The sequence below is a fragment of the Falco peregrinus genome, chromosome 10, assembly GCF_023634155.1.
Source record: "Falco peregrinus isolate bFalPer1 chromosome 10, bFalPer1.pri, whole genome shotgun sequence".
NCBI lineage: Eukaryota > Metazoa > Chordata > Aves > Falconiformes > Falconidae > Falco > Falco peregrinus.
In genome coordinates, this window is record NC_073730.1 from 7,035,653 (window position 1) to 7,058,892 (window position 23,240).

Below are 23,240 nucleotides of genomic sequence, written 5' to 3' on the forward strand. Positions count from 1 at the left end.
GAGAGGCGACGCCAAGGCTATAGGAAATGAAGCAAGGCTAGAGACCATTCCTATGGTGATTAGAGACCATTCCTATGGTGATGCGTTCACCTGAAAAACCAGCTTGGCTACCAGTGGTATCCTGTTTGCGCAGTTAACCAAATACCTTAATGAGGGGCTAAAGCATTTCCAACAATGACTTCACAAATTACAGGTGTTTTAACACATGCTTATTTCAAAGATGACCCCCAGACCAAGAGACAAAGGGGCATGGGACCATCCCAGGTCCTCCTCCCAGGGAGGCATTCAAGGTAAACCTCTTTTCTTGCCTCTACAAAGACAGCAGAGAATAAGATAGCTGTTTCTCCTCTGCAGCAGAACACACAACACGCCACGGTGCCACCTGCACCGACCTCAAAGCTCAGTGCTCCTGGCCTCTGTCTACTGTGAGCATCGCCAGAGATTGCAGCCACCATGCCACAAAATAGCTGTGCTGGTCGGGTATGGAAACAAGCACTAGGCTCCCTGATGCAGAGGGTGGTCACGCTCCCTGAGCTAAAACGATGTGCTACTGCCAGACCGCATTCCTCCTGCACCAGCACTGGCCACGAAAGTGCCTTGCTCTGCACAAGACAGCCCTCAATACAAGGCGAAGCCCGCAAGCCACACAATCTCACAGCAATACACTAAAATGTGCTGCTGTCCTCGGTCCCGGCTTTAAACCCTGCATTTTGATTACCTTGAAAGCAGCTTTAGATTTTGAGGTTAAAGCAACAGAAACCACTGCTATTTTTTTCAGGACCAGCTTTTGGATTTCACTTTTCAAACGGTGGTTTTGCATGCAGTCGTTGAAAGGACCGTGCGGACCCTGAAATCATGGCTGGAACGCCACAGAAGCCTGCAGTTGCTTCCTCAGCTGGTGAGCCTGCTTTGCAGGCAATGCTGCACGCGTACTGCCTGAGCAAGGGTGCCAACCGCTTTGCTGCACCAGCAATGAAGCAATGATTCATATGTCTACAGGGAGCAGGAGAAACAAAGACTGTACATGTCAAGCTGGAAGATGGGAAGAAACAATGCAAAAATGCCCAGCCTGCACAAGCAGAAGGAAACATCTCATCATCTGTACAACCTACAGTTTGTGTTGATGAGGCTTGAGGTGTCTTTGGATGCTGAAGAGCAAACCTGGGATAAATCTCTGCATCTCCCAGCATATATTTACAGCTGCAAATATTTTGCAAATGTTTCTGCTGAAAGGGACTTTTCTCCCAGTAGGTGAAATCAGCATCTGCTGAGTGGTGACCATTTAACATTCAACCTGCTGCCAATCTACATTCTACAGAGAGACCCGCAGGAGAGACATGGAGCTGTGCCACTTCTAATAACTGCGTGACTGGCACCATGTCAATGCTTTAATGTAGAAAGCTACCCTCTGTCACTAAGCAGATCTCTCCTTTCTTTTGGCTAATGGCTTTCACACCCATTGGCAACAATGTCAAGACTGAAGGGGTACGAGCCTGCAGAGTCTTCTGAGATCTGCCTGGCAAAGCTGAGTTCAGAAATATTGAGACAGGGATTGGCCAGGGTGTGCGTGCGTATGTAAGGAAAAAGTGAAACTATTGTAGTTAATAATTCTGCTCTCATTGCTTTGATTTTCATCTTTGTTCTGTGTCTTCATCCGTTTGCCACTGTGCCTTTCTACCGCAGCAATGGTCAATTCAGCAGTACCTGCTTTGCTTGCTGTGAGCGTAACTACGCCAAACCCTCTGCAGCAATCATCAGATCCAGGACAGGGTCCCTCCTGGCTTTATGAGCCAGGCTTTTAGTATATTTAGGGGGAAATTTATATTAGGGACATTAACTACAAGGGCACAAGGCTCAGACATTTTCCTTTTTAATCTTAGCCAGGTTTAGAGAATGGCCGTAACAGCAGAGTACTTTGGCAGCTGGCATACTACTTACAAGGGTGTTTGCACCCATCAGTTTGCAGTAAAGGTGGTGGGCTGCATGGACGGACACACACACATACACATTCACTGGGGAGGGGGAAAGTTCTGTGGTTACAGCCTGTGGCCTTTGGTGCTCAGTCAGAATGGTCAAGATGCCCACACTGATTTCCTCAGTATCTCCTTACAGATACAGAAAAATGAGGGCATGACCTATATTTGATGCAGGAGGCATGCTTGCAGAGATCAGCTTCATTTTTAAATGTCTATGCAACGCCTGCAACACGAGGTCCATACAGAGACTGAAGCAGTTTGTATTCTTGCTGTGAACTCCAAATGAACAACACTGAAAAGAAAAAAAAACCAGGCAGGCAAGCAGGCCTGACTTTTCCTTAGTTCTTTTTATCCTGTACAGACACAATCCTTTTAGAGTCAGACAGAAAAACAGAAAAGAACATACAAATAAAACAAAACCAACAGACCATCAATCTTAGCAATCTTCGACATATCCATAATTTCTACTTCATTTTTAGCTAATGGTGGAAATTAGTCTTTGGATAGTTGATAAAAATCAACCTGTCTCTGCTGGGTTAGTACCATGATCTGTGGCCCAGCAACTACTTCTAGTACAATTGATTTTCCTTTTTGGCAACCAATAGGCCAGTCAATAATAATGTTGTTTGAGAAGGATTGAGTCATGAGGGAGATGAACCCTTCCTGCCATTTATTATGTTTGTATTGTCTTCATTTGAAAAGATTTTTTTCTTTTTTTTTTTTTTTTTTGTCTCCAATGAGGATGTGAGTGAAGGTATTACAAGGGGATGGCTACTCCACATCCCGGTTTCCAGAAGCCCTCTGACTCACAAATGGGTTAGCATGCAAATACAGAGCAGGGAAGCGGCTGTCTGCTACAAGTGCGTGGCAGGGGACTGGGAAAAAAGACAAGCTGGAGAGACAACCACACTCCTCCTGATGCTCTAGATGTCTTATTAAAAAAAAAAAATAAATAAAAATCCAGCTAACTCAAAATCACAAGCTAACAAGCACGACTTCAGACAGCGGTGCAGCCTTGTGTGAACTGGCACAAGACACAGATAAAACGTTGGCATCAAAGAGCAACAAACTCTCTGCAGACAGCACAGACACTAGATGCTTTTCGCTGAAATTACTGGTGTATATGAATGAATAAAATAAAATCCACACATACTAGCAACAGATTTCCTAACCCGATGATTTTCAGCTTTGGTTCTCAAGTTTCCTTCTCAAACCCCTGAGGGTCCATGAGTGACCACCAAGAACTTGCTGCCAAGCGGTTTAAAGTCTCAGTATGGTGATCTGCACCTTTACTAGGAAAGTGGAAGGTCAGCAAATAAAAACTGAAGATCAGTTATAGCTTTTTTTTCACCTCTGTAGTCATAATTATAGTACAATTTTAGCACACAGCAATTATTACCATTACACTGATAAGTTGATTAACAGAACTGCACAATGATGTAGTTTGAAAATCATAAAATAATATTTAGATACAATTTTAACTCAGCTGCTCTACCATGTAGATATGTACACAGCCCTTGATTATCCTGTGTGTCAAGTGATACAGTTCCACTTACAACTAACAATATTTATTTTAAGACTTGTTGACATGGCCAGATAGGCTTGAAAAGCTTTTTCAAAGTAAAGTGATCTGCAGCAACGACTCCAGGAGAGCTCCCCAGGCATTCCCAAGGGCACACCCTGAACACAATACAGATTATTATTTTGGAGTAAAGAATGCCTACAAATGGAACAAAGTGCAGCCACAGCAGGTCCAGGAGGAAAGTCTACGGTCTACTGTTTTGGTGTTACAAATGAGAGATGGTATTTGTCCATCTCTCATTGGACAATTACTATACCACGATGCCCTTCATCTTTCTTAAAACAGCACTAGTAATTTGTACACCTGCAATGCTCCCTGCATAGGGTGAGCAATCACATGGGGCCTTTGCACCAGAGCACAGAATCCTCCTTTTCAAGACACCTTGCTCTCGCAGGAGGAGGCGACCAGACCTAGACCCTGTCCCAAGAGCACTCTTCCACCAAACAGCACTGAAGCAATGCACAGCCGATCTTCCCCCTGAATACACTGAAGGAGATCCTCTGAAAGCTAGTTGAGCAGTGTCACACATCCAGGAGTGAAGCCGAGTTCTGCCGCCTCCTCCACACTGGCACTGCACCACCAGATACAACTGAGGACAAAGAAAAGTCTCTGACCAGGCCAGCTTGCTGCTTCTGGCACAGGGAACACCAAGGATGCCACAGCACAGCCGGGGTGTAATTCTGCACGGCTTGCACACAGTGCCTTCCCTGGCCCCAGAAAACCTCCTGGTCAAGAGAAAATACTGCAAGGAAAAACTCTCCCTGTACGGGAAAAAGGTTTTCCTCTTGCTCATCCTCTGCAAGGAAATCTCATTCATGTCTTCATATATTTTCGAGCTAGAAACGCATACTACAATCACATTGCCAAGCTCCTTCATAACTCTTAAGTTACGAATATACTCCCCTTCCTTTCACTTCAACGCTGTATTAAAAGTCTACATTTTAGGCAAACAGTTCTAGTGGAAGGAGGCTGTTCTCAGACTGAACGCCAAGCTCTGGGTATTTTCAGCAGAGCTCCAAAATACCATACCACCACCCACTTTGAAATGGCCTCTGGCTCTGAAGATTTAGGTAATTCAATTACCCAAACGCCCCTTTGCAACAAAGCAGAGAAGCCTGTTGCCTTTCTGTATCCTCTTGCCCATGGCAATCGCTTACCACCTTTAAACGTGCTATTAGAGCCAATTACGAACAATCAGAGAACTCCGTGGCTGCAGCTTTTCAGTGACGCTAGCGAACCACCCTTTTGAAACTGCAGTGCCACTGTTAAAACAAAAAGCACAGGCGCTGGACAGCTGCTGTGCAGGAGGGCTGGTTATTCCCAGAATTAAAGCGGTTTCGAGCATGCTACAGGAACGAGCAGAGCCAGGCAACTTCTCCAGCTTCCAAGCTGTTAATCAGCGAAGAGCAGTAAGTTGACTCCTGCAGGACCCTCTTGATCTAGAGACCGCAAGTACTTTGACAATAGGTACTACAAAGATAACTAAAATAAGGCAGCAAAAAGTGACTAAGACACATCTCTAGGCACAGTGAACTGGTATGACTTGCTTCAGGTCACCCAGCAAAGCACCACTGTCACCATCTGCTTAGGGCAGCTAAATCCTTTTGCGTACTCCAAGAGAGCCAAGAGGGAAGAGCATTTATTAAAAAGGTAATGGAAGAGAGCATAAATGTGTCGTGCTGTTTGACTAACTTTTTAGAAGCATACTAAACCACAGGCAATTAAAAAAAAAAAAACATGCTGGTCTGTATTTCTCTCCTTCCCTACCTGCTCATAACCCTTGTAATCCCTAATTTATTCTTTATCTCTTATGCTGCCTGCATGTACGTACTGCTGCAAAATTGAACAAGACAGAAAACCACCCGAAGACCTGAGCACTGTGGGGTTTGTGGCCTGTTAGGAAGCCAGAGTTTCTTCCTCTCCCGTTTTCTTCTACGTGCTCTTAAAATTCTTCCTGCTCTTGCTTTGGATATGAATTCTTACAGGGTAAAGGTCAAAATAAAAAAAAGAGAAATAAACATTAGGTCACAAAGTCTTGAAATGTTATTGCAATTTATATATGGCTGAGAATAAAAATGTGTCTGCTTTCTCTGGGCATACACCTACGTGCGAACAGAGACCTTTATGAAAAAATTCTCCTTTATTACCTTGGTGGGGGAAAAAAAATAATATCAAAGATTGATCTTCTTTTTATGGCTATTATTAACCTTTTGTTACCAGCCAAAAATAATCTGGTTAGAGAATGTGCAATACATCAAAAAGAAAAAGAGAGAAGAATTTAACAGAAAATTAATGCTCAGGGAAAAAATAAGATGACTCTCCCTTCAGCCTTTTCTTCCAAGAGTCAGACTTTACCTCTGAAGAAATGAGACGAGCATCAAAGGGAAGTGATTTTTCAGACTGCTGCGGCGGTACAGCATCCCAGACAGAACCGTCTCCCAGGCTGCCAGGCTGAAGGGGATGGGCGCGTGCCTGATCCAACTCCTGCCCGATTTCAATGCAAAGCTGTTCCCCTACATACCCAACACATTTGCCCACTAGCTCTGACTGAAAGGCGATGCTCTAGTTTGACAGTGGGGCATGCAAAGCCTCCCATTTGTACTGGCTCCACTGCTCCTCTTCCAAGTAAGAAAAAAAATCCTATAAAATCCATTACAACTGAAATTCCCGAGATCTAAGCACGAGGATACATCTCTCACCAGCTACTGCAGAGCCCTGCTTCCTAATACTCATCCCGCTAGCAATTCTGCCCAGACAAGGGCAAGAAAGACTTTTTAATGACAATTTCATGTGTGTGTAAATACCAACTCCGCTATTTGTAGCCTGTGAACACCACCGGTCTGCTGATCAGCCATCAGATTGCAACCATGCTTAAGGGCCACCTCTTACAAATTCCTGAAGCATTTATCACAACGCTGCTTAAGATCTCACTGGTAAGAGTTAGCAAATTTGTCAGCAGAGGTGTATCTATGGCCAGACTGGGCAGAAGAGCAAAGCCAGTAAATGCCACACTGCTAAAAAGCAGTCAATCATAATTTGACAGAAATATGTTGAACAATTATTTCTGAACACGATCACATTTACACAGGTCAGCCCTTAATTACAACAAGCTGACAAAACTAGGAGCATTGACTCACAGGCGCAGGCAGACTCAAGCTGGCTGGCTGGAATGAACCACTTGCAAAGCGTTTGCTGAAGCAGCACAGTTCACAGCCTGGTCTACTACGGTACCCTAAAACTGCTGCTAATTAAGCTCAGACACACGGGCTACAAACTGCAGTGGCTCAAAAGCTGCTGCTTTATGTTAAGTCGAATTGTGCTAGAAATGGTGACCCCCAAGGGGGTGAGGTAGGTATGTGGGGATGGAAATGGTGTCAGCTGTTTGACTTTGCCGTCAGTCAGCACTGAGACCCAACTACAGCTGTCACATGGCCACCACGCTGTGACCTGAAACATCACCTACCCCTGCGGTGTGCTCTGCTGAAAAGAGGCATTTATCAGATGCTGTTCTGCTAGGCAAAGTGGGATTCTCTTTCCATTAGTCCACAGAGTTCTGCTGAGACTGTAGTGCTACAACAATTACACTGGAGAATGCACTTTCTATAGGAAGCTACCAAACACCTTGTACGCAGGGAATTCCTCTTGCCGTCAGTGCCACGAGTCACACTGGAAGCCACAGCCAGCTGATCAAAAAACTTTACTGCAGGAAGAAGTTTCAGCAAGAATTGGAAAACATCCCTTAAGACTACGTATTTCACGCAACCAAATTCTGCTATTTTTCCCAGGTTACCTTTTTGGATGTTCTTCTCTGTGCTAAGAGCCCCGAGAGAACTCACTATGGAGTTTTAGAGGAATTCAGTTTCACACGAAACATTCGGGCAGGAGGCTCCGTAACACATCAATCAAATTCAGGCTTTTATTCCTTTCTTACCTGGCTGTTAACATCAGCAGCATGCTGTAACAGTACTGAAACCAGCTCCTTGTGTCCTCTGTCACACGCCCAGTGGAGCAGAGCCCGGCCCTGCAACATCCAGGAGAAAATTAACACAGCCAGCAAAAACCCAAAAGCACAGAGAATCACAGCCCTGCTGTTAAGTATTGAGTATCAATAACAAAATTAACACAAACTTTAAAAAAAACCCCTACAATAATGTTTGTAACATACTATTGCTCCTGATTTGGACTTAAAATAATGCTAGAAATGTTAAAACTGACACACAGTTCGATTTTTCATAAATTTAGCATCAAACCCACAAGCCAGCAAAAAATTTAGAGGGCAAAAACAGCAAAGCATGACAAGCAGGAGCCATGGCATGATTTGTTCTCCTATATAGATTTAGGATTTTGACACTTCTGACTTTTCTGGGAGCAACACCTTCCAAGCAAGGCAGCATTGAAAAATCTTACCCAAAGTCACTGGGATGCCAAGTCCCTGAAAGCTCATTCCTCTGGCAGGTCCAAAATGCTCAACCCACAGGCCCTGCCTCCACTGTGATTTAAGATTAAAACTGGGTGCCTGGGCAGGCATCGCCCACGACCAGCCCCCCTCTCAGCTCTACAACACAGGCTGCTGCAGCCATGCCTCCAGTCCCTCCCAAATTTCTGCAGTTTTCTTCCCATCCCCTTTCTCTAAGTCTCTGCACACCTGAAGTCTCACTGCACTTCCCTGCCGCCATGGGAAGGGATGCAGTGGAAGTTCAGCTCTTCCTGCTGTGAAGGACATGGGAAGTAGCAAAGGACCCCTCTGAGGGCTGACATGCACATCTGAAACCCCAGCTGGCCTCGGAAGTAGTGGAGCCAAGCTTTTGGGGTTGGGTTCATGGGTGCCGGCTGCCCTGGTTCTGGGCTGAAACAGCCAAGCCTGTGAAAGGTAATGCTTGTTTTTGCAACAGGACATCACAGCAGAGCTGGGGTACAGTTTCATAGACTGGTACAGCCCTGTGCTGAGGCTGGAGTGCTAATCCTCTTCTAATGCAAACACGCATTCAAAGCACTAACAGTTTGAACACGCAGTTCTAACGCATTTGCTACAAACTGCAGATTTTATGTATTGGCAGCTCCAAAGAGAAAAGCTGCTCAAAGCAGTTTGAGATAGAAGGTTTTCTCCTTTACCATGTACCTTAGTAAATTAGACTGTTACTATCAGTCTCTCCTGATTTAGGATGGCATGTGGATGTTTGCAGGGGATTCCTTGGAAATCACCCTGCAGACAACCAGGAAACCACCCCCCAGCTGGGACACTGTCAGGCTGACCTGCGTTTTCCAGTATGCTACAGAAAACAACCACAGACCTTCACAGATAAAATCAGTTAAACTAGCCCCCGCCTGGTTATAAATCTCTCAACAGAGCAGTGGGGAACGAGGTGAGCAACTCATTTATCTGCTAATGGGAACTGTGAGCCAAATTTCCTGACCCCGGTGCCAAAGCAGCAGGAGGGGCAGAAGATACCTGCAACCGAAGCTCACGCTGCTTCTGGGGGATGTTCTTGGGCAGGGCAGCAGAGGCAGAACATGATTTTCAGTCAGAAAATGCAATGTCAGACACAAGGCATTAAGCTTTTTAACACACTTTTTGACCCAGCAAGTAATTAATTTTTGTAACACATAATTTTAATGTTTCACTAATTAACCTTGAATTAGAATGAATTTTCTGAAAATTACTTTACATGGAAGCACTGATGACATCCATGGGGCACTTAATTAATTAATTAAATGTTCTTGCACTCAACACCACTATCAAAGTCTAAAAGGAGGAAAGAGGTACAATTTAAAACAATTGGTAAACGTGGAAAGATCTTTAATTCATCTTTAGCATCCTTAACTCATCTCTGGACTGGTAATTACTTAAGACAGGATCCTGGTTGGATAAATACCAACTTTTTTTGTGCCACACAGGTTTATTTCAAAAGAAAGAAGCGCTATTTGCAATATGCACAACAGAAATAAATGCTTCAATAGATGATTTCAGTTTCCTTTATATATGTGTAGAGGAATAACACTGTCATTACACAATTGTAATTATTGCGCAATTACACAACCATATAAAGGTACTTCTATGCTTTATATCAAAATGCACATTACAGCTTAGTAGCTAAAATATGTTGGTTTGCGTTTGTCTCTGGACAAGCAGAATCTCGTCTTGTTGGTGCTGAACTTGGCTGAGACCAACGATGGAAAACCAACAGTTTGGGAGAGATGGTGCTGCCAGTTTTGTCAGCTCAGGGGGTACTGCACCACGGTGCAGTCGGTCTTGTCCCCTGACACTGGAAGGCTGGTTCTGCTGCAAAAGTTGCCTTTTGAACAAGACAAGAAAGTGAAGCGTGATCATCTATAGTCATTAAAAATCTCCTCGTGCTATTTGCAGGAGTATGGATTTCAACTCTTGGGCCAATTCCACTTTGGGTAATTACACTCTGCTTACCTATATATTTTCTCTGCAATTCTAAATGGATACAATATTTTCTAAATAGTGTCTTAAATGGCTCTGTATTGTAATTGTTCACTATTAAAAAGCTGACACATTCCATGCAAGAAATGTCTGCATCCTTGCAGCGTGCTACACCCTAAACACAGGGTGTAAGGGACTTCGGAGATCTTCTGCGCAAGAGCACACAATTTCATGTGGAAGCAAAAATATCTGCAGAAGAATTTCAGCCTACTTACTACGTAACAAAAAGCATTCCTAAGGAACTTGTATTTAAACCAAGATAATATTCGCTACTGTTTGCATAGTATCAGCCAAATTAAATCACTCGGGAGTTCTACCTAAGGTACTTAAGCAGCTATACAACTACAAAGTCCACTTGTTTCCCATGTCTTCCTTAAAACAAACCTCAACAATAAGACAAACTTACACTGAAGGTACAACCCAACTCTTTGTATAGCATGGGTATCACCTATGTGTGTTGAAAAACTCTTTACTCTGCACAGTTGCTGTTTTATATCAGCATACGTAACATGTGTTTATGTGGTTAAATAATAACATAGCAGAAATCTAAGAGCCACAGACTGAGCTTTCCCAAAACACTTCCCATATGACTATTTCATTAAGCAGTAAGAGAGTCGAAGCAACACGAATAATTGCACATAGGAAAGCACTGCAGTAGTGAGGTATGACTAAATGCAACCAAACATCAAGGTAATCCCTCCGTGCAATTCAAACACAACTGCAGTCACAGAAGTTACTTGAGAGGATGCATTTTCCCCCACCTTTGAAGTATTTAATAAAAAAAAGCATAAAAATAGCCCCAGTGCACTAACCCTGCCTCTTAAATCTTCTGTGCTTTGCTTGGATAACCACTGCCAGCTTGGCCAGCTTCTGCAGCGGTTTCTCAAGCCAACAGCACATCAATTTTGCTCAGCTCCAAGTCACAGGGTGTTCACAAACAAAGCACAGGACAGGGATTTGTCTCAGATATGCCGAGTCTCAGCAGACAAACGGATGGGAATGATTTTCACATCAATTAGCCAGTGCAGAGAAAGAGGAGGACAAAGCCAAACTGAACGGATGTGCTACAATATTAAGCTATACTTCTAGGCATGATGCTTGCAGCTGTAATGGCTGTATAGTAATGAAAGCCACTCTAACTTGTGGCAAGTGTTTTATTACCAGTAATTAAGAAGAGAGATATATAGACTGGTTGCATCCCCCTGTGATAGCAAAAACAGTGAATGGAAGGGCCATTGTTGCAATTATACAGGTAAACTTCAGATTTGATTTGGAAGCCAATCGCTTTCAGAGCTCTGAAACATTTGGGGAAGTTCTTCTAGTGGGAGTAAGCCTGTAAATCAGGAGAACACGATACTTCTTCAATCCCATTCCGCCCCCCCCCCCCCCCCCCCCCCCCCCGCCTTTTCTTGGCAAGCTGGCACCAATTTGGCACTTCCTGTCTCAAAAGCACAAGATCGGGGGCTAAGCGAGCATTATTTCAGATGCCTTTCATTAAAGTTTTGGCAAGGGCTTAACTACTGCACACAGGTAACATGTTTGTTTACTGGGATTTCTCCAGCAATTAAAAAAAATATTATCTATCTACAACCTCCACAGCCCCTGGCACAAATTACCAAAGCAACTCATCTATGCCTTTCAGCAGCTTCTAGTTTGTTAAAAGTTGAAGACACACCATTCTCAAAAAGGCAGCAAGCAACCCACGCTACCAGGACATGCCTGTGGTGACTTCACAGCCACAGTCCATTTTTTATTTCATTAGTCCTGCTGTCATATGTAAGAGAAACGGGTTGTTTTAGTCTGGGCTACTTCTTCTAAGTGAATGCAAGCTATTCTGTTGAACTCTGGGCAATTTAGACACAGTAAATGGAAACTTGTACATGATTACTGCCATTAGATTCTTTGTTTAATTCTAAATTGAAGTTTATTATATCCAAACTGTTAGCAGGTACGCTGGCTTGAATGCTGTACACAACAATCTTTATTTCTTGCAGGGAAAAGACACTTAGGCTATGAAAGCTGCCTAGTGCACCTATCTCAACCCCTGAGACTTTATTGCCTTTTCTGAAATCCTTTTGCTTTGAGGAAGTTGGCTTGTCCCCATTTTACATTTTCATTTTCCTTTTCTCCTTTTGCTAACGTATTTCAGGTTTGCACAAAATGCAGGGATACAGTTGCAGTACTAATGTATCACAGAGAAATAAAATCTAAGCACCTTACAACCTTAGTCAAGTCTTTACTGTACAAGGAAAGCCTGAGCCTAGTCTTTGCAGTTTAGCATGAGACTATTTGGTGCTTCAGTAGATTTTGTTTCATAACAAGTTAACTCTTCGTACACATCACTGCTGCCATTTTAAATTTATATGCATTTAAATCAAAGGATTGACAGCGTGAGTTATGTCCAGAGGGCTAGCAGAGGCATCTTCTGGAGTTGGCAGGATGTATTTATATGGTAACACTAGAACAGTTAATAAAAAATACAAGATTATGCTTGCATACACTTCATTCTGCCAAAGGCTCGGTCTGGGTTATGTCTAGTCTAAAATGGGTTCTGAAATATCAACCAACCTGCATGATACTGGAAAATAAGCTACCCTCCAGACTGTGAAGCACACATTTGGATACCAAACAACATTGGTAATGGTTTCAGCTCCTTAATGTAACATGAAATAAGTGTTTCTTTCAGATTTTTCTTTTTGGTATGCTTTTTAGAAAAAGGTTCTTACTTCCCTGTTTGAGCAGTTGCTGGGGCAAGCCAGAATCACCGAGGCTGTCAGACTTTCATCTATGGTGGAATTTTGCACCAGTGGGAATCTTCCCATGAACGCTTCACAGGTAGGCAGGGTTTTCAAAACGCTCCTATGTGTGCTGAAGCAATTCCATGCCCAGCCAACAGTCAAGTGCTAATATCCGTTAGTTCAGAAACAAGTCTTCTCCTACACCAGAGACTCACAGATAACTCCCAAAGAGAATGTCGCCTGGCAGTTTTCAGATCCAACTCTAAGTATTTAAGTTGTTAGAGTACAAGAATATTTCAGCCATCTTTCACCAAATATTTTGGTTTGGTTTTTGTTGTGTTTTTTTTAAAAAAAAACAACCAAAATTTCTTTGGCTAAAACCAAGCACATTTGCTGCCTGAACACAAAGGAAGGTATGAGCTGAACACTGCTACCAAAGAGCATCTTGCCAGTGGAAATGAAGCAGTGCTAACGTGATGCTATTATACACTTATTGCAAGTGTGTGATCTCCAAAATGAGCTTTTATTAATGAAAGGACTCCAGCTGTATTCTGTGGGACTGCCCTGGACATTTACTTTCGTAACCTGTGATCGGCAGAAGGAGGGATGGAGCTCAGTAATGGCACTGGCACATGACAGTTTCAGTTCACTGAATTTATGATGTGAAATTCCAACTCTGATCATGAACACCCTCCCTCCTCTCTTATGAAAATTAATTCACATGAATTCCTGATTAATAATAAAAGGCCCTGCCATCAGCATTCAGAGCCCCAGCCGGGGCTGTCATGGCTCAGAGGGCAGAAATCTGCTTAGAGCTACAGGAGAACCCAACTGAATTTGTGGCGTCTCAGTCTATGAATGTGTAAGCACTTCATCTGTTCACCAAAACACAATGTGCTGAAAAGCAGCGGGCAAAAGTAGCTGTAGATACGATGGACCATGAGCAGTGCTAGGTGGCAGCATGCAAGCATCGAAACCAAGGCAATAAAGCTGGTATTGCTGGATTTCCTGAAGGATCAACAGGAAACTGCCCACACCAGCCGTTTACTTTTACCAAGAAAAGGATCAAGCCAATTCACAATACTAGACACTTACATTTTTCTTGATGTTTCTAGCAATGGCTGCATTATCTCCCTATGGTGTTTTGAGTTTGATGAGCAGAGAACGATTGGATAACGTCACTGTTTTTGTGAAGCTGGAAAGGCAGTGTTCACTCATTTTCCCTCCACCTGGGAATGACGACAAGCTGATGGAATGACAGAAGTCCTACTTCACCCATGAACAGAGTTCCTGGGTCAAAAAAGCCATTTCCTTCACTTTATACTTCTGTTTGACCACATTTAGTGTACAAGGTGGGCAAAGGGAAGTATTTGCATCTTATTCTGCATGTGGCTGTTGATATTGCTGAAAATAACATAGAAAGTAAGTTTATGATATGCTACAGCACAACTATTAGTACATCCACGCTACTAGAAATCCAGGGGAAAGCTATTTTCAAACAGATTGTCTCAACGACCAAGTGTCTGTTCAACTGTTGTGGTTCCTTGTTATAACAATCCTAACCAGGCAACTTTGAAAAGGAGTGGTGCTGAATTAATACACAAAACAGTTAGCAGATTGATGGTCTTTATCTTTTTGTCCATACCTCCTCATCTGTGACATTCACATCCACTTTTTTTGATTGAATGGCTTTGGTTACATAGTCAATGTTGTTTTCTCTGCAGTAATCAAAAATGTTCTTGTCCTCTTCCCTATTCAGGAAACAAAAGCAAAAGCAGCGCTGTGTTACTGAACAATACAAAGGCCACATGCACATCATATGCTCTAACTTTGCTACGGACATTCCAATACTACCATTGGACTGAAACACTTAGTATTGCACACACAGAATAGTATTTCCCGCCCCCCCCCCCCCCCCCCCCCAAGTTAAAGAGACAAAAGATCCTGGTTCCTAGAAAACAAAGGTTATTTTTCACAGTATTAGGCCAGCACAAAAGTCAGCTTATTCCTGTGAATTGGCACAAGAAGTCCTTAAAACTAGCCAGCAAAACCCATATTCAAGTCCTGGTATAAATCACTGCAATCCTACAGAAGATAAAAGGCTAAAGCTGCTCTTCTCCCTACTATACAGACTTGTAACAGCCACCCTGGGTCAGACCAAAGACCCTTCTGATGCCATCCATCTCAGACAGTGGCCACTAACAGTAGCTTGGAGAAAAAAAGCAGAAGAAACAGGGACACATGCAAAGCAAATCTGTCCCCAGCTGGATCCTCCCAGTGTCAGAAATTCTGTGGTTTAAGGATTTCTGGAGCTAGAACCTGCATCCAGATAAGCATATTTATTAGCCTCTTCTAGGTCTTTTTTCCACTCTGTTCTGCTCTTTAACCCAGTCATACTCTTGGCCTCTCTAAAGGACAAGCTCTACAACTTCATATTCTGTGTCTGAAGGGGTGAGAAGTGGGCAAAGACTTTCTTTTGGTGGCTTTAAAACAGGTGCCTGCTATTATCGTGTACTCTTCGGTAACTAATTGTCCAGGGATTTATGACATCTTTGGTGTTTGCCTGACCACAGGGCTTGGTTTTTATTCACCAGCCTGCAAGTGACCCAACTGCACTCCTCCTCTTTGCGTTGACAGTGTTAAGACAAAGCTTGACCATGATTGCCGCCGAGAGCAGCAGGCTGGTGTAAGCAGGGGGACCAGCACGTGCCAGGACACCGGTGTACGCTCGCTTAGGTCTGCTTGGGGGCAGAAAGATCAGGTTGTGGTATCACAGGTGCTTGAGTTACACCCATAGCTTCTTCTAGAGCTAAAAGCTCTACAGTGAAACTTCTGTTCTCAGCAGCCAACCAAACAGAATCTCTAACAAAGTTAAGACCTTTCACAGATTCTTAAAACATTACAAAAGAGCTTTGTATGAGTGACTGGAGCTACAGTGCTTTGTGGCAGTTAAAAAAGCAGGTGGTAGGAATCTTTAGCAAACGGACAGAGCAGAACCAAGACATATTTATCTTGCTGTATAAATCTGCACTCACCTATCTAATGGTGGGAAGTTACTGACACCTGTACTGCTGAGAAAGTACAACTCTCCTACCATCCGTGCTGGTATGCCAGTGGAAAGTTTCTTACACAGCCAATTTTTCTATGGAAAAGCGGCTATGCCATACTAGCATGAGGCAGTTTTACAATAATAACTTTAGGTATAGATACACTGATAGAACTGTGTTGCTAGGAAGAAGTAGAGAGGTCATTAGTTTTCTGGAAGTAAACCCACATACTACCCTCTCTAGTTTCCAGATGAAAATGGTGGTTCAAATGAATCCATCAGCATTATTATGGGACTTGGCAGCTTCGCAGGAGTTAAACACAAAGTAGCTGGCTCTCACAACATCCTCAGTTTTCAATCACCTTAGCTTAAGACAGTCTGGAAGTTCAGCAGGACTCAGACCTGACAGCCTCAAAGGAAATTCCTCATCAAAATGGGAAGTTGCTGGAGCAGGTCAGACCCAGTAGGGAGGTCGCTCTGCTGTGAGTCTTTTGGGCAGGACAGAACAGCTTCTGCAATGCAATGGGGCACTGAGAACCCATCCCCTGGTGCTAAAAGGCAGCAGTACTCCCCTCCTATTCATTTGCACTGCTCCTGAACCTCACAAGCTGAAAAGCATCAGACCAAGCAAAAGTAAAGTCTAAACATTATTTGCATTTCTGAGCAACAGGTTGCAAAGAGAAAGTTAGGCTGTTTGACCTGCAGTCCCCCAAAAAAGAAAATACCTATGTCACCAAGATGACATCCCCCGCTCCCATCAGGACAGGCAGAGCTCCATGACACAGCTTTGACTTCATCTTTCATTGTTCTGCATCTAGCTTACAGTTACACTCTAATTCCTCAGACCTCAAGCATCTGTTTCCTTCCTCAGTGCCAGCAAAAGATGGGAAAAAGTGCTGATACTCAGCTCAAGTCAAGAGTCAGTCCAGCTGAGTGGAATGCTGCTTTCTCCAAAGAAGTCACCTCCTCTGATCTCTCTCACCTTGCTCCATTAGTAGCACCATTGTCCTGCATATCACCCCTATTCTTGGTATGCAAACAGTCCTTTCAGACAAGAGTTGCACCTTTCTAGTGAAGAGCTGGCTGCTGCACAAGATTTCACACTCCATGTTTAGGCCTAGGCACATTACAGGGGTCTTCCAGTTTCTTAACCAGTTCTCATGAACTCATTTGTTGGAGGTCTTGTCCACTCACTACACACAAGCTCCTGGGAAACAGATCACCGCATGCTTTAGATGCAATTACTTTGAATTCTGGAGAAAAAAAGAATCTCATGGTAGGATTAGAAAAGGCAAAAGCTTATATTGCTCGAGATGGAGCTTGACAGATTCATGATGGAGGTCATGAGACGTGCCTGCCCCTACTAACAAGGGCTGATTTGATATGCTGGGAAGTCCCTCCAGTCCTACCTTGTTAGTCCAACCTCTCAAACACACCCTGGGCTGCTGAAAGCAGTCCTTTGGGTGAAGCTGCTTTTCAGACAACACTGTACAATAACTTGGTTCCAGCAGCTTTTTTCCCATTGCACAGTCACGCACTTCATTTATTACAGATCACTCTCCTGTTAACATCAGAGCAGAGCCTAGCCTCTCCCCGCTAGAGGAGCCCGCAACCATCCTCAGTTACTCTCGGCTGCTTTGCCATGTCACAACCAGGAGCTCTGGCTGTGCCCTCCATCCCCAGCAGTGATGCCACCCGGTCAGCTTGGGCACTGGCACTTCCACGTGCTGCAGAGCCTGGGTGGCTCAGCCCTGCCAACCTCGCTCGGCAGCACCGGAGGTGTCAGAAGGTACACGGCAGCGATAAAGCAACTGACTGTGCCCCACGGGGAGCATGCTGCAGGGCCTGAACCGGCGGAGAGATGACACGTTAACGCTGACGTACCAAACCCAGGCCATCTTCCCACTGCAGCTTCCAGACAAGACCTTTACCATCTTTTCCCAAGGAAATTATAGTCTGTAAAGGGGAAACGACCTGACACAGCTATTTGGATATGATTTAGCTTTTCTGGAATAGCCACCTCTGCAAATACTCTATATATCCCCCTTCCAAAAAGCCACTTTCCTTCCAGAAGTCTCCACAATGGAATTAATCCAGAATAGCAATTTCCCCACCTTAAGAGAAGGTTTTGGGAAATTTCATCTTTCAGCTCTGCATTTATTTCTCAAGCTTTAAACCATTCCTCTACTCCCAATGCCCCTTTAAAAAAATATTTAGCCTGTATTATCTCCAACTGTTCTATAAATATTAACAAAGAGAAATAAGCCCTTTTCTGAATAATTTGAGGAAAGCCCATGCAGTTGTAATGAAGACATTCCACCTGCAAACAAAATAGCCATGCAGAGCCGCACTCCAGACATTTAAAACAATTTGATCTAGTTGCGTGCCAAAAACCAAGAAGGGAAACTGAGAAAAGAGCTCAAAGGAGTTAAAACCAGATTTTTGGAGGGACCAATATTGGGGAAAAAGCTCCACTTGAATGGTGTAAATGGAATCAAGACAAGTTATTCTTATTTGCTGACTCTGCATTCAAACCCACACAGGACAAATACAAAACACAGCCTGAAAGCCTTGGAGCTCAGTTGGTTTTTATCTCCCCTTTATTTCACGTGTGTTTGTGTACATATTGAATAATCCCTCCACTGCAGTAGCTACAAGAAAACAAAAAGGATGCAGTGTTTATATCAAACTGGTTCCTAGCAGGAATTTGCACTCCGCATAAAACTAGTAAGAGTCCACAGCAAGGCCCAGAAACCAGTAGAAACAATCTAAACCCAGACAGAAGCACATCAGAAATACAAAAGTAAGTAAGACTGCAAAGACACTGCTCAGGTAATGTTGGGTGGTGGTGGCGGTACATGACCCATAGCATTTCTATCAGTTTTCAGAAAAATCTCAGTTTACGTAAAAATACAGCACTTAAGGCATCTTCAGATGTGAAAGACCATGAAACGCAGTCTCATGGAGATACGCACAATTATTTAAAACCTGTTGCTATAAGGAAGACTCAGATGCAGTTTTGTTTTCATGTCAGATTGTGTGACATAGAAGCACTGGCTCTTTTTGTCGAGCTAAAAAAGTCTTCAAGCCAGCAACCACCTGACTGTCAGTAAAGGCAGTGAACGTGTTTACATCTATTTTCTGAGGATGGCCAGGAGGGTTTCTCTTCTCCCTTGCTGACACATGTTCAGCCCCCAAAGGTATTTTCATCTGCTCTCCCCCATTCCCAGCAAGAGATGCTAATTCTGATTTAACGTTGAGCTGAAGCGTATCTGTTGCCTGCAGGTAACACATGGGCAGCTTTCTCCATCCTTGAATAAAAGGACGTGGAAGAACTTAAATGAAGCCACCTCTCCCCAAGCTTGGAAGGCTTCACAAGCCTTCTTCATATGCTGTCCAACACACGTGTTGAGCCAACAGTTTTTAAACAGCTGATGGAAAAGATCTGCTGCCAGTTAATCAGGCTTCACTTCCTTCTTACCTGGAGTGCTGTAAGGCTCCTTGCTTTCTAAGCAGACACTGAGAACTGCCATGACAAAGGGCACAAAAAAAGACTTGAAATTCAGACATTCTACCCTCGCGCAGAGAGCATCCTCCAGGTTTGCCCTGTCCCCTTCCTCCCCCCTCGCAGGTTACCTCCAGCACAGAGCTCTGGGAAGAGGGCTGCGATCGGGTGCTACTTTGGGCATCCTCTCCCCTTTTCCCGGGGCTGGTCCAAGCCATGTCCCAGTGGCCCCGCAGCAGAGCGGCCCTGGGTGCCGCTAACAGGTGGCTTCGCCCGTCTGCTTGGCACGGCGCTGCTAAGCAAGCAGGAGCGCGGCGGAGCGGAGCAGGCAGCGTGCGGGGAGCTGAGAGACACTCGCAACACTTACTGTTTATGTCAAGGCCCTCGGCCCCCAAGGGACCCATTTTCACATAATCTATAATTATCTCTTCGCTTTAATCGCCTCGTCACTTCTGAGGCTCTCCTGGGCACAGGAAGAGGAAAAGCTCATTAACTGAACCTTTTCTCCTCTCTCCAGCCACCCATAGCTTTTAATTGCTTGGTGTTGTTATTATCTATCAGTGCAACTGGGATCATTTTCATAAGAAAGGGTGGTGGGAGGGAGGGAGGCAGGAGCGGGTCCCTAAGGTATGCACCACAGACAAATCTTTGCTTTCTCAATTATTTATGCCAGCTGAGGTTTTACAAGCTGAATAAATCCATAACTCAAGTTTATTTTGAACCGGCAGGCCATCCCAGGGGAAGTGTTGCCCACTTGCTGCCACACTCGCATGCTGTCCTCCGAGAGCTGCCGGGACATAGCGAGACATGTGTCATCCAATTCCCCACCCGTCACCGCGCCGCCGCACGCACTTTGGTAGATTAGCGGCAGCGCTGGAGAGGAGGCGGCCCTGAAAACCCCCAAATAGGAACCGTCACCGAAGGATGCGCTCTCCCAAAGGTAAAGTGGGCCTTGGCAAAGATGGCCCTTTGCACAACAAAGCAAAGCCCCAAGGGTCACCACTCCGGGGACAATAAAAAGCGGGGGAAGCAATAAACTTGGCAATCATCTTGGAAGTCAGAGACTTGCCGGCTAAACAGCACCAAAAGAGCATCCATTTCTAAACAACACTGACCTGAAAAAAAAAACCCAAACCCCAGCTGCCTGGACTCACAGGTGTTTTGTTTGAGACACGCCATGGCTGAGCACGCTGCGGGCTGCTCAGGCTCCGCACCACTGGGAAAGCTCTTCCGCAGGGACTGCACAGCCCAGCATCCACACGAGTGACAGACATCTGCGGCGCGGCCACCCAAATGCACGCATGATACCGGCACGGGCCCGTAATTCCCAACATGGCAAGGATGCCAGCTCCCACATCTCTGCAGCTTTGCACTCATTTCCAGTGCTGGAGTTCCCAAAAGCAGGACTGGAGGGAGAGAACAAAACCCCAACTGTGCTCGGGAGCGCTGGGCTCGTCTCAAAAGCCATCAGTGCTCTGAAGCGGTATCCTTGCAATGGATGCTGGAAGCAGCTCTTTAAAATTCAGCAGCCTTTGTGCCTGACCACACGCAGCGACCTCTGGTATTTTCTGCCAAAACAGTTCATTTGTCTCGCACAACAACTAATCAATTCCCGAGGCCATCCATCACGGGGGCTCGCGCAAGCCGGCCCAGCAGCAGGTCCAGATGGCGGCTGCGTTAGTGGGATTAATACAATTCTGATAGATTACATGGCATCAGGCAGGCTCCTGAATACAAGGGATGCCTTCTCTGCACCCCGATCCGAAACAGAGCCCCACTGGTGACTGGGGTTGCTCCCAAACATTATGGGAAAGGGTGAAAGTTTCTCCCAGAAAAGGGCTTCTTCAGCAATCCCTTGGGATGGCAGAAGCCTCCGTGCTGACTCGTGGATGTCATTCCCATGCCAACATGCCGAGGCTGTGTGGAAGCAGGAGGGCTCCTCCAGTGGAAGTGGAAAGGGACACGGATGTTTGGCAACGTTATTTCGCATTCTCCACCTGCCAAGTCAATGCTTTCGTTTGCTGGAAACGCTTAGAAACTGCCTCCCCCGCGCCCCCACGTGAAAAAAAACTGCCTGAAAAATAACTTCAAAGTTGATTTTCCAATGCTATGGTATTTTTGGCATCTCTCTCAGTTTGTGTCTCAGAGTAGATTTATATTGGTGACACATCAGTCAACCTCATCTCACTGCTCATTTCCCAGGTTTGTGAAACTGTAATTATAGCTATTTGATCATGAAAGAGCTCAACTACTACTGCTTTTGTTCTTGTAATAAGACCAGAAAAGAGACATAAAGCTTTATGTAGCAGTAAAAAACCCCACCACTATACCCAGCCTGAAATCACAGACAATTTCTAAATCCTTCCATCCCAGGGAACCTCCAAGTCCCATCCTCAATCATCAGCATGCGTTATTTTTATGTAATGCCCGAAGTGAGATAAGTGATTTGCAGAGAAACACAGAGGCAGAGCACTACGCTAATACATTCTGCAACTGCTCCCCATTAGTCACTGGGGGCACTTGAGCTCTTTATTGCCAGGGTTTATTAATGACTCCTAATTGATGACCAGTGCCCAGCACCCCAAAGTAAATAACTGCTACACCTCATTAGCTCAAGAGACCTTCTCCTGATTTGAGGATTGATCTATGAACACACAAATTGCACTGATTTAACTGAATCTCTTTCTAAATTGATTTAATTAGATCAGCATAACCTGTTTCTGTGGATGCTCTTGAATTTATTTGGAATCAGTGCAACATACTTCTGTGAGTCAGACTGACCATTTTTCTGTCTTGTTCTCAAAGCAGAAACATTTGAGATAATTAGCGATAAGGCAAAATCAGCCCTTGCACCACCCCAGTTCCTCCTACTTCTGATCCAGCTGACTTTAGGGGAGGGTATGGACAAAGTACAGTTACCAATATTTACAGATTTGTACCCTAAAACCCAAGCATTTTATTCCACAAAAGCAATGTAAGCATTATTCATGCATAATTTTAAGACACCCAGTTTGAAAGCAATGGCATTGCGGCTTTGCTTGGTAGTTTACTGCTGATGGTAAACTAGTGGTGTGCACTATTTAAAACAAGAGCTCTCATCTTCCTATTACATGGCAGCAGCCTGGAGAATGTTAACCGTTTGATAAACTGTTCAAAAGCTGCTGGTAAGAATAAAATAAGCGAACCTGCTTAGGTGAACCTTCAAAAATCCGCACTTGCATTCTCGTCTATCTCCTGGTGCAAGGCGAGGTCGTGACGATGGCGAGCTCCAGATAAATTAGACAGCCTTTTCCTGCCTTTGCATCAGCGGAATCCTAAAGGGCATGCAGTAGGCTGTGTTTGGCAGAGTAATGCCTGCTGAGAAATTGCTTTCAGCAGTCTGTCAGAATCCAGGACTCCAGCTTTAGTTTTTAGTACACAAAATAAGGGGTTTTTTTGCTTATTCTGAGTGCCTTAATATGATCCTGTAACTAGAAAATATTTATCCTATCAACAGCCCTGGGAAACAGAGACTAAAGTGGTTTCATTTATATTCCAATCGTTGCAAGCTTACTGTAAAGCTTCAGTAGGCCCACCATAAACAACGGAGTCAATAAAATAGTCTGCATCAAAGTTTCTTTTTTCAGATCTTAGGTTTTGAGGTAGCATACACGTAAGACACTGAACTTACAGCACGGGACTTACCTGTAACTATCAATGTATTTAAATTTATGCTGGCTCAAGCTATTTTCTTTCCCCTTAAACATTTTCTTCCCCTACAGAAAATGCATTATTTTTTTAAGACTACATTCTATTTACAAGTGCACTGAAGTGTTACTGAATGCTAACCTTATGTTCTTGTAAGTAACCACTCTCAGCCTCAGAAGTGTCACCCTTCTCAGGCGAGTGGTATCTACCAAACCATTTCACTCCGCGCTCTAGATAAACTCGGATGCCAACTTGAAT

At 44.3% G+C, this 23,240-nt stretch overlaps 1 protein-coding gene across 6 annotated transcripts in view; it reads right to left on the bottom strand.

The window, feature by feature from the left end:
• Window positions 1-23,240, bottom strand: part of ACBD6 (acyl-CoA binding domain containing 6) — an 87,987-nt gene that overhangs the window by 35,943 nt on the left and 28,804 nt on the right. For 5 of the 6 annotated variants that reach the window (XM_055815449.1, XM_055815453.1, XM_055815455.1 and 2 more), the window contains exons 5-6: window positions 14,390-14,495; window positions 7,490-7,579 (exon numbers count right to left, since the gene is read on the bottom strand). In XM_055815449.1, coding sequence (XP_055671424.1) covers window positions 7,490-7,579; window positions 14,390-14,495 — 196 coding nt within the window. The remainder of the gene's footprint in view (window positions 1-7,489; window positions 7,580-14,389; window positions 14,496-23,240) is intronic. The other variant, XM_055815452.1, reaches the window with a different exon arrangement.